The sequence below is a fragment of the Megascapheus bottae genome, chromosome 37 (genome assembly GCF_031878675.1).
Source record: "Megascapheus bottae isolate mThoBot1 chromosome 37, mThoBot2.hap1, whole genome shotgun sequence".
NCBI classification, from domain to species: domain Eukaryota; kingdom Metazoa; phylum Chordata; class Mammalia; order Rodentia; family Geomyidae; genus Megascapheus; species Megascapheus bottae.
The window spans coordinates 4,918,571-4,932,961 of NC_143545.1; the positions used below are offsets into that span (position 1 = coordinate 4,918,571).

Below are 14,391 nucleotides of genomic sequence, written 5' to 3' on the forward strand. Positions count from 1 at the left end.
TAAAAACCTAAAGCAAAAAAAAGGAGTGGATGTGGGGCTTAAAGGATCATTCATAAAAGTATGGCCACTAGAACTCACATCTTTTCCGGTGTGACCCCCAGTCTTGAACCACTACCCCCACAATGATGCTTTTACAGTGCTGTGCCTGCTATGGAGAGCAGGGAGGGGCTGAGGCCACCTTCTCACCATGGACCCAGCTCCCACAATTCCTATGTGGCGTGGCCCTGCCCTCCTTCCCAGTCCTCCTTTTCCTCTGAAAATCCCCTCCTCACTTCAAATTTTCTGTTCTGTATGGGGCAGGAAAACAGATGTTGAGCCAGCTGGGAAATGGATTCCTGTAGACAATGAAAGAAAAAAATATGTCCCTTTCCATGCTAGTGTATGTGTGTGTGTGTAGGGGGGTGTGTGTGTGGGAGGGTGAGTGGGTGGGCTGGTGTTGGGGATTGAACTCAGGGCCTAGGTCTTGCGTGGCTTTTGATGGCATTGTGCCTCCTGTCATGTCGTCATCGCCTCTGACCTGTCTTCTGTCTGCTTCTCTGTTCCCAGGAAGTCAGGAAATTCCCACCATGACCTTGCCTTTCACTTTGGAGACTTGTGACAAGGAGAACTGTTCACCTTCAGTCCCAGCATCCAGTGCAGGTCTGCATGGAGAAGTCAGGGCCAGTGAAAACTTGATCCCCCTGAAGCCTTATTGGGCCAAAGTTGGGACATCTAGGAAAGTTACTGTAAGGAATTCATGTCAGGGGAGGGGTTAGAATAGAAGAATCAAGTGTGGACGAGTGAAGGAGACTGCGTGGAACTGCCATGATATCCTATATATGGTGATTGAGGAAATGTATCCTGTGATTTGTCCTTAAAAAATCTATTCCCATATGGCAAAGACATCCTAGAAGCCCTTTCTTCTACGTGGCCTATCCCCAAGGATCTGGAAAACCAGACGCTCAGGAGCCCGAAGGCATGGGTGGAATTCAGGGCTAGATATCATAGATGATTTACAGCAAAACTTTCTGGATTTTTTTGTCCAGGTGATTTGCAAAGGGAAAAAGTGAATGAAAAATAGGATGTTCCTCCTTTCTCCATGAGCAAATGGAAACACGCATGTCAAAAATAACTTTTTGAACTCTAAAATGGTTCTCTTTAGGAGCCAAGATGCTAGGGGCTCACATCTGCCATTCGAGCTACTCAGGAGGCTGAGATCTGAGGATCACAGTGGAAAGTCAACCTAGGCAGGAAGGTCCATAGGACTCTTATCTCCAGTGAACCACCCAGAACACACAAGTGGCACTGTGGCTCAAGTAGGAGAGAGTCAGACTTGACTGAAAAAGCCAAGTGAGAGGAGAAGACCTGAGTACAGCCGCAAAAATCAGCAAGCAACTGGATAAGAGACAGGCTCCAGCTTTATAAGTTCTGTGCCTCCTAGGGAAAGGATTAGTACCTAGGAAGCATTTCTTCCCTAAAAAATTACAAATTGTGAGATATCTCTCAATAGGGCGGGGAGTGTGGCTTAGTGGTAGAATGCCTAGCACATATGAAGCCCAGGGTTCGATCCCTCAGTATCACATCAACAGAAAAAGCTGGAAGTGGTGTTAGCCTTGAGAAAAGAACTCAGGGACAGTGTCAGGCCCCGAGTTCAAGCCCCCAAACTAGCAAACAACACCCCCCCCCAAAAAAAAAAGGAAAGAAGGGAAGAAATGGAACAAGAAATCTTTCTGTTGTTGCTTTTCACTGATGTTTGGGTAGATTTTCCTTCAGCCTGTTGTCCCCTGAAGGCAGCTTCTTGAATGTAAATATTCTGTATTATATAGTCATCAGCTGGGCTTGGTTTTGCTTCCTTTATCCCCACGGGCATTTATCAGTATGGAGAGACACTTTTGGCCGGCACTAGGAGACTGGGGTGGGTGGCATCTCGTGAGTAAAGACCAGAGACACTGTGAAGCATCCTACCATGTGGAATGCTACCTATACCAAAGTGTCAACCAGCCCAGAATGGTGGCTCTTGATTATCAGCTACTCAGGAGGCTGAGGTCTGAAGATTGAGGCTGGAGCCAGGAAATTCCGTGAGACTCTTATCTCCAGCTCACCAGGGGAAAGCTAGCAGTGCAGATGTGGCTCAAGTGGTGGAACTCACCAAGCCTTAGTGAAAAAGCAAAGGGACAGGGCCAGGAGTGTGGCATAGTGGTGGAGTGCTTGCCTAGCATGCACAAAGACCTGGGTTTGATTCCTCAGTGTCACATTCATACAAACAAAACAAAACAAAACAGAAATGGTGCTGTGGCTTAAGAGGTAGAGCTCTAGCTTTGAGAAAACCTAAGGACAGTGCTTAGGCCCTGAGTTCAAGCCCCAGGACTGGCAAAAAAAAAAAAAAAAGCTAAGGAAGAATGTTTGAGTCCTAAGTTCAAGCTCCAGTACCAGCACCACACACACACACACAAAACAGAGATGCTATGAAAACCTGGAAATGGAGCTAACAGCCATCTCAACTATGGATTATTCCCAAATTGGTATTGAAAATATAGAAATTCCCTTATGAAACTGCCATTCCTATTCTGCCCTTGATACAGCAAACTTTCACATTAAATTTGATCTTCCAGGACCATTTCCCATTAACATGTTGGCTGTCTACATTAACTATGAAAGCAGATGGAATGGTAAAGCATGGTGTATGTTGGGCAGCGTTTACCACTCTGAATTAAAAAAATAACACATCTGTGTGAAAGACCCGGGTGAGATTTTAATTTGCACACCACCTAGGGAGCACTTGTGAGGGCATTACAGAAGACCCAGGTACATCCAGAGATCTAATCACAAATGTCCTGATGATAGGGAGGCAGAGTAACCAACCCACAGAGGTTCCTGCCACGTAACAGGAAATCCTCATGGTAACTGGCAGTCACCTGTGGTTGGGAGAAAAATAAAAATAAAAAACCTCTATGGTTTCATTCTGATCCCTCGACAAAAATAGTCGCTTTAAATATATCCATGTAAAACTCACTTTTCTAGAAAAAGCAAAGTATTTTTAAGATCTTGTATAAAACAAAATAAAAAATTAGCTGACTGCATCTGTAATCCCAGCTACTCAGGAGGCTGAGATATGGGGATTGTAGTTCAAAGCTAGCCCAAGCAAAAAACTTGAGAGACACCTTGAATTAACCAGCAAAAAAAAAAAAATCAGTCTATCTATATATAAAGTCAGAAGTGGTACTCTGGTTTCAAATGATAGAGCATGAACTTTAATTGGAAAAGCTAAATTTAGGAGAGCTGCCAGGCCCTGCACAAGCCCTAGTTCTAATACCAAACACACAAACAAACTAAATCACACAATCATTTTGTATGTGAAAGTCATTTGATAAATAGGAAGGAAAATAAAAGAGAAAATTCATAGAAATTTAAAATGTATTACCACTTCATATTTAGTGTGTTTTGGTATTTTAACTTAATTTTTGCTTTTGGTCAGTCAGTCAGTGCATGAACTATTATTGACTGTTTTTGTACTGCTGTTGTAATATGGCTGAATGCATGGCTCAGGTCCGTGTGGATTGGATTCAGTCCAGGCGTCCTCTCCCAGATTGCCCACCACGCACCAAGTCATTTCTCTCATTGAATAGACCTGACTGTCCACATAACTTTTGAGTTTGGTTTGGTTTAGTGATTGGCTCTGGGGTCTGAAACTCAGCCTTGTGCTTGCTAGGCAAGGCACTCTACCATATAAGCCAGCCCCCCCAGTTCTTTTTGCCTCCATTAGCTTCATGAATAGTGTTTCACATGTTCACTCTTGGCCAGTCTCAAACCACAATCCTCCCACCTCTGCCTCCTGCCCCATGTGGATTCAGACATATTCCACCACATCTGATTCGGTTTCCTGAGATAAAAGTCTCCCTAAAGCTTTTGATTGGAACCACGATTCTCCCACATATTAATTTCAAAAGAAGAAAGCAGCTCTATCATGTAGCTTAGCTCTTTTTTATTAGTGCATTTTACTTGTACAAAGTAATATATTACATTTCTGTACAGGCTTATAATATACTTTAATTATATTCAGTCTCTTATTTCTGTTTTTTTTTTTTCTTTTTGTGTGATTCTGGGGCTTGAACTCAAGGCTTGGACAGTGTCCCTGAACTTTTTGTGTTCAAAGCCAGCACTCTACCACTTTAGCTACAGCTCTACTTCTCACTTTTGGCTGCTAATTTGAGATAAGTCTCATGGACTTTCCTACCCGTGCTGGCTTTAAACTGTGATCCTCTGATCTCAGCCTCTTGAATAGCTGGGATGACAGGCGTGAGCCACCAGCATCCAGCTGACACTTCTTAAGACTTCAGTGAACTTAAGGTGGCCTGATCAGACAGTTCCTGAAGGAACAAAAGGGAGCAGAGCCCGCCATTAAATACAAACTTATGTTGACAGCATGCTGAATTCTGACAAAGTAGCATGCAGACAGATTGCATATGGCATCCATATTTGATAAACCACATTTCTCTGTGACAGTCCCTTTCAGCCTCTCCCATGTTCCTAAGTCTTTCTTTTCATTCTTAGCCACCGTATCCACGTCTGCCCTGTGTACCTAACTAGCACATTCTGGACCGAGCTATCCGCTGCTTTATCTGCCTGTCCTGTCTGTCCTGGCGTTCTGACTCCGCCTGCCTGTCTCCCTTCTTCCAAAAGGCATCTGAGCTCTCCTGCTTATCTAACCCTCCATGTGCCTTGGACTTCATGGTAAGTGAATGAGCATGCGCACATTGCTAGAGGCTTTGCTGCCATATCTGGTGTTTGCCTGTCTCTGCCTGTAGCCCTCCAGTACCTCTACAATTTACCCAGTCAACTAACGTAAAAATGCCAGGCTACCTCTGTCATGTGATGAGAAAGTAGAAATGTCATATTTCACCAGGCGGGGTGGCTCACGCCTGTCATCCTAGCTACTCAGGAGGCTGAGATCTGAGGACCGCAGTTCAAAGCCAGCCTGGGCATTATCTCCAATTAACCACTAGAAAACAGAAGTGGTGCTGTGGCACCTGGGTAGGGTGGTAGCCTTGAGCTGAAGAGTTCAGGGACAGCGCCCAGACCCAGAGTTCAAGCCCCACAACTGAAAAAAATCATATTTCACAAAAATGCTGCACAGGTCATTGAAATGAGATTTCACGTTCCCTTTTCTTTTTCTCATTATTGTTTTTAAATTTTCATCTTGCCTCATACCTCAGGACTGCATGATCCCCAAATTCAGCACACGAGAAGTTCTTTATCGTTGTAATTTTCTACTAATACAAAGTTGTGATTCTAATTCTCATTTTTTTTTTCTTTGTGGGTCATGGGGCTTGAACTCACTCTGGGAGCTGTCCCTGAGCTCTTCAGCTCAAGGTTACCACCCTACCCCTGAATCAAGCCCCACTTCCTATTTTCTAGAGGTTAATTGGAGATAAGAGTCTCAGGTCCTTTTGTGCCCAGGCTGGCTTTGAACCTTGATCCTCAGATCTCAGCCTCCTGAGTTGCTAGGATGACAGGTGTGAGCCACCATACCTGACTTCTCATACTTTTTATATATAATTTTCACTGTCTCAGTAATGAAAGTGTGGCTCGCCGGCCTTGAACTGTGATCCTCAAATTTTAGCTTCCTGAGTAGCTGGGATTACAGGCGTGAGTCACCAAGTACACACACACTGGCAAATATGTGTTAATTCTACATGAAAACAAAATCAAGTCCAGTGTTCCCTGTCATATATCATTTTCTCTTCATTTCTCTGGCTTTATTTTTGGTGCCAGCCCTGGGACTTGAACCGGGGCCTGGGTAATATCCCTGAGCTCCAGGCTAGCCTTCTACCACTTGAGCCACAGAACCATGTCAGACTTTTTCTGAGCAGTTTATTGGAGATCCGAGTCTTAGGAACTTTCCTGCCCAGGTTGGCTTTGAACCATGATCCTCAGATCTCTGTGTCCTGAGTAGCTAGGATTACAGATGTTAGCCACTGGTACCCAGCCCTCATTTCTCTATACGTAGAATTTTCACATAAGTCCACAGCAGCTTTCAAAGAGCTTCCTACATCTGAGCCAAGATAAAGAAGCAGAAGCGGCTGTCCTGATTGTCTCCATTCTGTAGATGAGAGTGTTGGGTTCAGTAATGCACACTGGTGCCCATTCCAGAACAGAACAGAATTTGAAATTCTTTGATGTAGTCTTCCGCCTGCAAGGCTACTACTGCCTCCTGTGGGACGGGGCTGTGTTTCTAGAAGTTTAGCCCCATCTCCCTTCTCTACAAGAAGGCATAGTGGACACTAAGCTTCTTAGGTTTTGTCCTTTGCATTTTACCATTTCCTCCTGTGGAAAAAGAAAAGATATTTCAGGACATTAAATATGTGCCTTTCCTAGTATCAGGCCATGCTGTCCACATGAGAGAAATTAATCAAGTCTGATAGAGCGTACAACATTGTATCAAGGTACACTTAATACAGGTGGTTGGCTCTGGGTACCAGCGACTCACATCTGGCCAATTATGGGGGTTGAGATGTGAGGAGCACAGAAATCAGCCTGGGTAGAAAAGTCCCTAAGACTCCACTTCCAAAATCACCAGCAAAAAGCAGGACCAGTGGTATGGTACCAGCTGCGCAAGCTACATAAGAGCAAAGCCCTGAATTATAACTGTGGTAAGGCTGGCACTGGTGGCTCACATCTGTAACCCTAACTACTCAGGAGGCTGGGATAGGAAGATCACGTTCAAAGCCAGCTCGAACATGAAAGTCTGTGAGGTTTTTTACTACCACTTAACTACCAAAAACTGGAAGTGGTGCTGTGGTTCAAGTGGTAGAGCACCAGCCTTGAGCTGGAGGGACAGCACCCAGGCTCAGAGTTCAAGTCCCAGGACTACCGCCACCACCACCAAAAACCATGGTACAGGCAAGAGAAGAGGAAAAGAGATGACGAAGAGGAGAGAAGGCAGGGGAGAGGACAAAAGGGGAAAGAAAAATATGAAAGAAGAGGGGAAGAAGGAAAGGGAAAAGAAAACATGTGGTTAATTAGAGATGGTTGGTCCAGGTAATCGTGTATTTTCTAAACCCAAGTTTGCTGTTGTGTGTGATTCGTGTTCTGCAGTGGGAGAGGAGTATGAAGACGGCATTGAAAGGGCGTGTGACACTCTACTCATGTGCATTGTCACAGTGCTGAACCAGGGTCTCCGGAATGGTGGCGGCGTGGGAGACGTGCTGAGAAGGCCATCAAAGGATGTAAGTCAGAGGAAAAAGATTAAAAAGATTGCTTCCCCACGTGTGTGTGTGTGCGTGTGTGTGTGTGTGTGTGTGTGTGTGTGTGTGTGTGTGTGTGTGTGTTTTCCAGGGCTGAAACTCAAGGCCTCTTGGCTCTCACTCAGCTTTCATGCTCATAGTTGGGTGCTCTACCACTTGAGCCATGGCTGCAGTCCAGCATTTTGCTGGGTAATCAGAGATAGAATTGCAAAGACTTTTCTGCCCAGGCTGACTTGGAACCATGATCCTCCAGATCTCAGCTTCCTGAGCAGCTAGGGTTTCACACACCTGAGCCACTTAGTGTCTGGATTTGCTACCTATCTTAATGTATATAATGAGTTTGTTTTCCAGGATAATATATTGTATTGTTGGCTTTTTGAATGATCCCTGTGGTATACAGATCAATACATTGGTTTTCATATAATTAATTGTACACTAAGATTTCTTGCATATACACTAGAAATCTACGAATGTGTGTAGTTCAGGGGAATGTTTGCATATCTGAGCTGGATTTATTATTAAAGCAACAAAATCCTGGCTGTGAGGTTTATGTAGGAGTTGACTTATGGGTCGGTTTACTCTTCTTTCCTAGACTTTCCAAACATGTCCATTTTCTCTGCCTCTGCACACAAATACCCTCGGTGATTTATCCACAATGGGTATAAGCATTGAGAAAATGATGACAGCAGTTCTTATGTTAAAATGGCAGTTCGGAATGTTTTCAGTCACGGTAGAATCTCAACCAGTGGGAGTTTAGAGAACCCTTAATTCTGCGTATAATTTAAAATGACTTATAAGTCATTCATTTATAAGTCATTCACTCTTACAGGTTCAGATTCCTCATCTGTTAAACGACTGAATTATGTATGTATTCTAAGATTTCCCAAATAGAAATAAGTGTCAACTCTATAGTATGTTTTTCTGTAATATCTGAATAATATCCTATTGTTTCTTTTTGTGGAGTCAACACAGATTGGCTGTTTTATGCTGAGTCCTGTGTTCAGTTGACATGCTTTGCACATATTTTTATGTTTATTTCAGGAGCCTCTGTTTGCTGCTCGAGTGGTATATGACCTTCTTTTCTTTTTCATCGTGATCATTATTGTGCTGAACTTGATTTTTGGCGTTATCATCGATACATTCGCTGATCTCAGAAGTGAAAAGCAGAAAAAGGAGGAGATCCTCAAGACAACTTGCTTTATCTGTGGTAAGTGCCAGGTGTAAGCAGTTCTGTCCTATATTTCTCAATTTTTTTTTTCTTTTTGCTGGTTCTGGGGCTTGAATTCAGAGCCTGGGAACTGTCCCCGAGCTTCTTTTGCTCAAGGCCAGCACTCTACCACTGGAGCCACAGTACCATGTCCGACTTTTTCTGTGTATGTGGTACTGAGGAATTGAACCCAGGGCTTCATGCATGCTAGGCAAGCACTCTACCACTAAGTCATATTCCTAGACCTGGATGATTCTTATTTGTCATGCTTTTGGGAACCATTTTTCAAAATGAATGTTGGATAAAGTTCAGATTATAGAATCTCAGTTTCTAGAATGACTATGGTACTTTCCCTTCTTTAAGAACAATAAATCCAGGGCTGGGAGTTTGGCCTAGTGGTTAAAGTGCTTGCCTAGCATGCATGAAGACCCGGGTTCGATTCCTGGGTACCACATACATAGAAAAAAGCCGGAAGTGGTGCTGAGGCTCAAGTGGTAGAGCTCTAGCCTTGAGAAAACTCAAGGACAGTGCTCAGGCCCTGAGCTCAAGCCCAGGACTGGCAAAAAAAAAAAAAAAAGAAGAAGAATAAATCCAGCTGGATGCTGGCAGCTCACACCTGTCATCCCAGCTACTCAGGAAGATGAGATCTTGAGGATTGCAGTTCAAAGCCAGCCAGGGCAGGGAAGTCCATGAGACTCTTATCTCCAGTTAATCCCAGAAACTTGGAATTGGAGCTGTGGCTCAAGTGGTAGCGTGCTAACTTTGAGCAAAAGAATCTCAGGGACAGCACCCAGGCCCAGAGTTCAAGCCCCATGACTGATGAAAGAGAGAGAGAAAGAAAGAAAGGAAGGAAGGCAGGCAGGCAGGCCGGCCGGCCGGCCAGTTAGTTATTAGAGGTGAAGATTAGATGTTATATCAAGCCAGCATGGATGAAGGACTGACCTCTGAAGGTCACCCACCTCCCTATACTCTGGCCTGGCTGCCTGGTTCCCTCCCACAACTCTTTCTCCCACAGTCTTAAATTTTGGGTGGTCTGTAATAAAAATCTGAACATGTCTTTCTGTGTTCAGAAGTTTTCAGATTGAGTGTGGGTGGCACAGCGTTGATTGTTCTTGGCATGACAAACATAGGATTTTGTCTTTATTTTGACATATGCCCTGCTGGCTAGAAGAGAAAGACTGCCCCTCACTACAGCAGTCTTTGCTGCCTTTGCTAAAGAACCTGAACTTTAGGATCAGAAATATTGTATTTAAAGGGTAACTCGTTCATCAGGCAACTGTGAGCCTAGATTTCTGGGAAGAGAAGGGATATACAATTAGATGGAACACAAATGAGAAAAAAGAATGTTAGTACCTACTTAGATCCTTCCTACCCATGTCCTTTCGTGGGTTGGAAGTGGCTCTGGGAATTCCAGGGGCTCCTTTCCACTGCCTTTCCCAGCTCTGAGTATGGAGTAACCTATGCTTCCTCTCTGTACTTGTCCTTTGATTTCTTGTTGGTCGTGAGCTTGAACTCTGGGCCTGGCTACTTTCCCTGAGCTCTTCATATTAAGGCTAATGCTCTATAAGTTGAGCTACAGCACCACTTCAGGTTTTCTGATGGTTCATTGGAGATAAGAGTCTCATGGATTTTCCTGCCTAGGCTGGCTTTGAACCATGATCCTCAGATCTCACCCTCCTAAGTAGCTAGGATTACAGGCATGAGCCACCGGCCCCCGGCTGCAAGAAATTTTAAAGAGATGACTCTCGCCTGCCTTCCCTCACTGAATCCAAATCCTAGACAAATTTTTTTTTTAAAGAATGGTTTTTTTCTTTCCAGAGTAGTATTCTGATTCTTGCACAGTCGTTTTACCAAAGTCCATGAGACTCTTATCTCCAGTGAACCACCAGGAAACCAAAAGTAAGTGCTGTGTCCCAAAGTGGTAGAGTGCTAGCTTTGAGCTAAAGAGCACCCAGGCCCAGAGTTCAAGCCCCAAGACTGACAAAAAAAGAACTCTAAATAATAGTCTTTTTTTTTACTTTGCATACTATATTACCTTTTATTATAATAAAAGATCTTTTAGATTTTTCATTCCAGGCTGGCACTCGAACTCAAGTCCCACAGCTCCATTCTCAGCTTTGTGATTAATCAGAACAAAGAGTCTCACATTTTCCTGCCTGGTCGGGCTTTGAACTGTGATCCACAGATCTCAGCCTCCTGAGAAGCTGAGAGGACACAGGTTGAGCTACTGGCACCCAGTTTACCACATTCTCGTGGAAGCTAAGAGTTGACAGATCCCATCGGCTATGTTTCCTGTGTCTTGCAGGACTGGAGAGGGACAAGTTTGATAATAAGACCGTATCCTTTGAGGAACACATTAAATCGGAGCACAACATGTGGCATTACCTATACTTCGTTGTCCTTGTGAAAGTAAAGGACCCCACTGAATACACTGGCCCTGAGAGCTATGTGGCTCAGATGATTTTGGTGAGTGATCAGAAGTTCGAATCTGCAAGCAAACTGCATTTTGTAGGACATCATTTTCTCTTCTCAACCCTGTTCCCAGATGAAAAAATAGCAATGGTTGTTATTATTATTATTGTTATTGTTGTTCTTACTAACGTTTAAATAGGCCTCCCAATCACTGAAGAAGCCCTACATTGTAGAAAATCAGTGGATTTCCATTCCCTGGCTTCTATGCTGAGATCCGAGGATCACAGTTCAAAGCCAGCCTTGGCAGACAAATCTGAAAGACGCTTATCTCTAACTAACCCTCAAAAAAACAAAAAAACAAACAATGTGGACATGTGGCTCAAGTGGTAGAATGCTAACTTTGAGAGTGTGGCCTAGTGGTAGAGTGCTCACCTAGCATGCACAAAGGCCTGGGTTCGATTCCTCAGTACCACAGACACAGAAAAGGGCAGATGTGGACCTGTGACTCAAGTGGTAGAGTGCTAGCCTTGAAAGAACCTTGAGAAAGCCCAAGGACAATGCCCAGGCCCTGAGTTCAAGCCCAAGACTGGCCAAATAGAAAAAGAAAAAGGCAAGCAAGTGAGAGGCCTTGAGTTCTAGTCCTATAACTGGCACAGAAATAAAGACTCAGTTGTGTAAGGAGAAGACTATAATGTTTAATACTAATTGGAGAACACTGGTTTCTTGGCACTGCATACTCTGTTGATTTTCCAATATTGGTAAGACATTTGCCATGTTTAGTTGCTCATTAAGATAAACAATAGAAAATATAGTTGTTGATCACTCAGAGCGTCTTCTGTCTTGTAGAAAATTAAAACTGGGTCTATGGAAAAGTTAGAGTGTATACTTTAGCATATCTAGCACAGTAGACTTGCCTCTTTATGAACGTTTGCATTCTCATAATACACGTATTTATTGCATGCTTTTCTTAAGAATTCATCTGACAGAACTATGTTCCTTGTTTGAGAATGAGGCCTTAAATGATTTCTGATCCTTTTTGCTGGTTGGCTTCTCAGCCTAACATAAACTCAGTACCTGTGCTGAAAGGTGAGATAGCTAGGTAACAGAAATTCTAGATCTTTCCTTCTGGGAGCTTGTGCTCTACTTAGTCTAAGTAAATGTATTATTATTTTAAAAAAAACACCTTAGTTTTATTGTTAAGGTGATGTACAGAGGGGTTACAGTTACCTTTTAAGGTAGTGAGTACATTTTTGTTGAACTTGTTATCCTCTTCCTCATTTTTCTCCCAATTGCCTTGTCCCCCTAGCCCCTCCAAGTTGTACAATTCATTTTCAACATATTGTCTGTGTAAGTAAATGTTTTCTTCCTTCCTTCCTTCCTTCCTTCCTTCCTTCCTTCCTTCCTTCCTTCCTTCCTTCCTTCCTTCCTTTATTTATTTTTTGTGGGTCATGGAGCTTGAATTCAGCCTGGGCACTGTCTCTGAGCTCTTCAGCTCAAGGCTACCACCCTACCCTTGAGCCCAGCCCCACTTCCCATTTTCTAAAGGTTAATTGGAGATAAGAGTCTCAGATCCTTTTGTGCCCGGGCTGGCTTTGAACCTTGATCCTCATATCTCAGCCTCCTGAATAGCTAGGATTACAGGTGTGAGCCACTGTGCCTGGCAGTAAATGTTTCTTAGGGAAATATAGATAGTATAGGAAATGGCAAAGGAAGATCTTTGGATGGTGGGCATAATTAATAAGCATAGCCTAGTCCAGTAATAGTTCACATTCCGAACACATTGCACTGGTGAAGTCACAGGAGAGCTACAGGTAAAATGGGTACTCATAATTCAGCATTTCTCGTGCATTTGTGTTACTGACTTTTATCTGACTGTAAGTTTCTATCTCTATATTCTTCATTTGACCATAGACAGAACTAACATGGTTTCTCTCTTCCACTTTCTAAGCCAGAAAAAAGTTACCATTTTAACATAATTATCAGTCACTCATTTTTGTTGGGCAGGGGCAGTAACGGGACTTGAATTGGGGTCCTTACACTCACATGTTTTTATTTATTTATTTTAGTCAAGGCTGGCACTCTACCACTGATCCACAGCTTTACACAGACTTTTTTTGGCCTGGACTGGCTTTGAACCAGAATCCTCAGATCTAGCCTCCTGATTACCTAGCATCATAGATGTGAATATCTTCTTTGTCACACATTCTTGGTCTCCTTTCGGGGGGAAAAAAGATTTTATTTCTGTCCATCTGCAGAGAAAAAAAAAAGCTTTATAAGCATTGCATTTGCAATGTGACCTCATATTAATTTATCCAACTTTGGGTAGATTTAATTCTTCCATTTCTTCCAGATTCTCAAATTTCTTAGCATAAGGTTTGAAAAGGATTCCCCGATGATGTTCTGAATCTTGGTTGTTTCTGTCATGATCTGTCCATCCTCATTGTTCATTATATTTATTTGGGTGTGTTCTTTACTTTTTTGGGTAAGATGTACTAAGATTCTGTCAGTTTTGTTAATTTTTTTCAAAGAACCAATTCTTTGTTTTGTTGATTCTTTCTATGGATTTTTTTTTGGACTCAGATTCATTTAATTCCGATTTAATTTAAATAATTTGTTTTTGTCAACTAGATTGGAGTTTGGTTTGTTGCTTTTTTTTCACCAGGAGCTAAAGATGTGTCTTTTGTGGGCAAGATGCATCTCTCTTTTTTTTTTTTTTTTTTTGATCCAGCTAGTCTGTGTTGTTTAATTGGAGCGTTAACTCCATTCGTTTTAAGAGTTAGGATTGAGAGGTGTTTGTCAGTTCCAGTTATTTTATCTGACGGGATTTTGAACCACACTCAGCACTCCTGGATAGCATGTCACTCCCTGAATTAATTTAAATTGTGGTTCCAAAACAAAAGTGATAAGACTGTAGATGTGAGCCAGGCAGCTTGGGTTCTCTTTTAAATCTGAAACAAACTGTAGACAAAGATTTTCTTCCTTTATAACATAATCCCTCCAGACATTCCCACTGATATTCTACTTCCCTGAGCCTGCAAAGATCCAGAAAAATCAGTCAGCCTAACTTTATAACATCCAGAAAAATACTTGGATATTCTGTCTCCTTTCCTTGCTTCCTATCTTGCTTGTTTCCTTCCTTCCTTCTTTGCTTGTCCTTCATTTCTTTCTTTCCTTTTATTTCTTCTCCTTTCATTTCCTTACTTCCATTCTCTCCCTTCTCTCACTTGTTGTGCCCAGAGGAGGGGTCCCCCAAAGAAGACCACCGATGAGATCGAGGTGTCCGAAATGCAACAGCAAGGGTTTATTGCAGGATACAAGCCAGGCAGGGAACTCTTCCGCAGGCACTCGGCAGCGAGCCTGGGAGGAGTTGATAGTCAGGGTTTATACAGCCTTTTTAAAGGCAAAAATTACATCCATCAGGTGGTCGAGTGAGATAGGGAGCTTCCCAGGCTGGTGGAAACTGACAGAAAGTTCTCATGCCAGCTGGGTCCCATTCAGCTGTCAGAGTTTTCAGAAGTTCCTGTTTGTCCTGAAGGGGGTGGGTCTGGG

General features: G+C 43.0%; 1 protein-coding gene across 1 annotated transcript in view; it reads left to right on the top strand.

Moving 5' to 3' along the window:
* The window catches only part of Itpr2 (inositol 1,4,5-trisphosphate receptor type 2), a 185,142-nt gene that overhangs the window by 162,842 nt on the left and 7,909 nt on the right, over nucleotides 1-14,391 (top strand). The window contains exons 52-55 of the mRNA XM_090325301.1: nucleotides 547-639; nucleotides 7,075-7,205; nucleotides 8,265-8,430; nucleotides 10,736-10,896. Coding sequence (XP_090181427.1) covers nucleotides 547-639; nucleotides 7,075-7,205; nucleotides 8,265-8,430; nucleotides 10,736-10,896 — 551 coding nt within the window. The remainder of the gene's footprint in view (nucleotides 1-546; nucleotides 640-7,074; nucleotides 7,206-8,264; nucleotides 8,431-10,735; nucleotides 10,897-14,391) is intronic.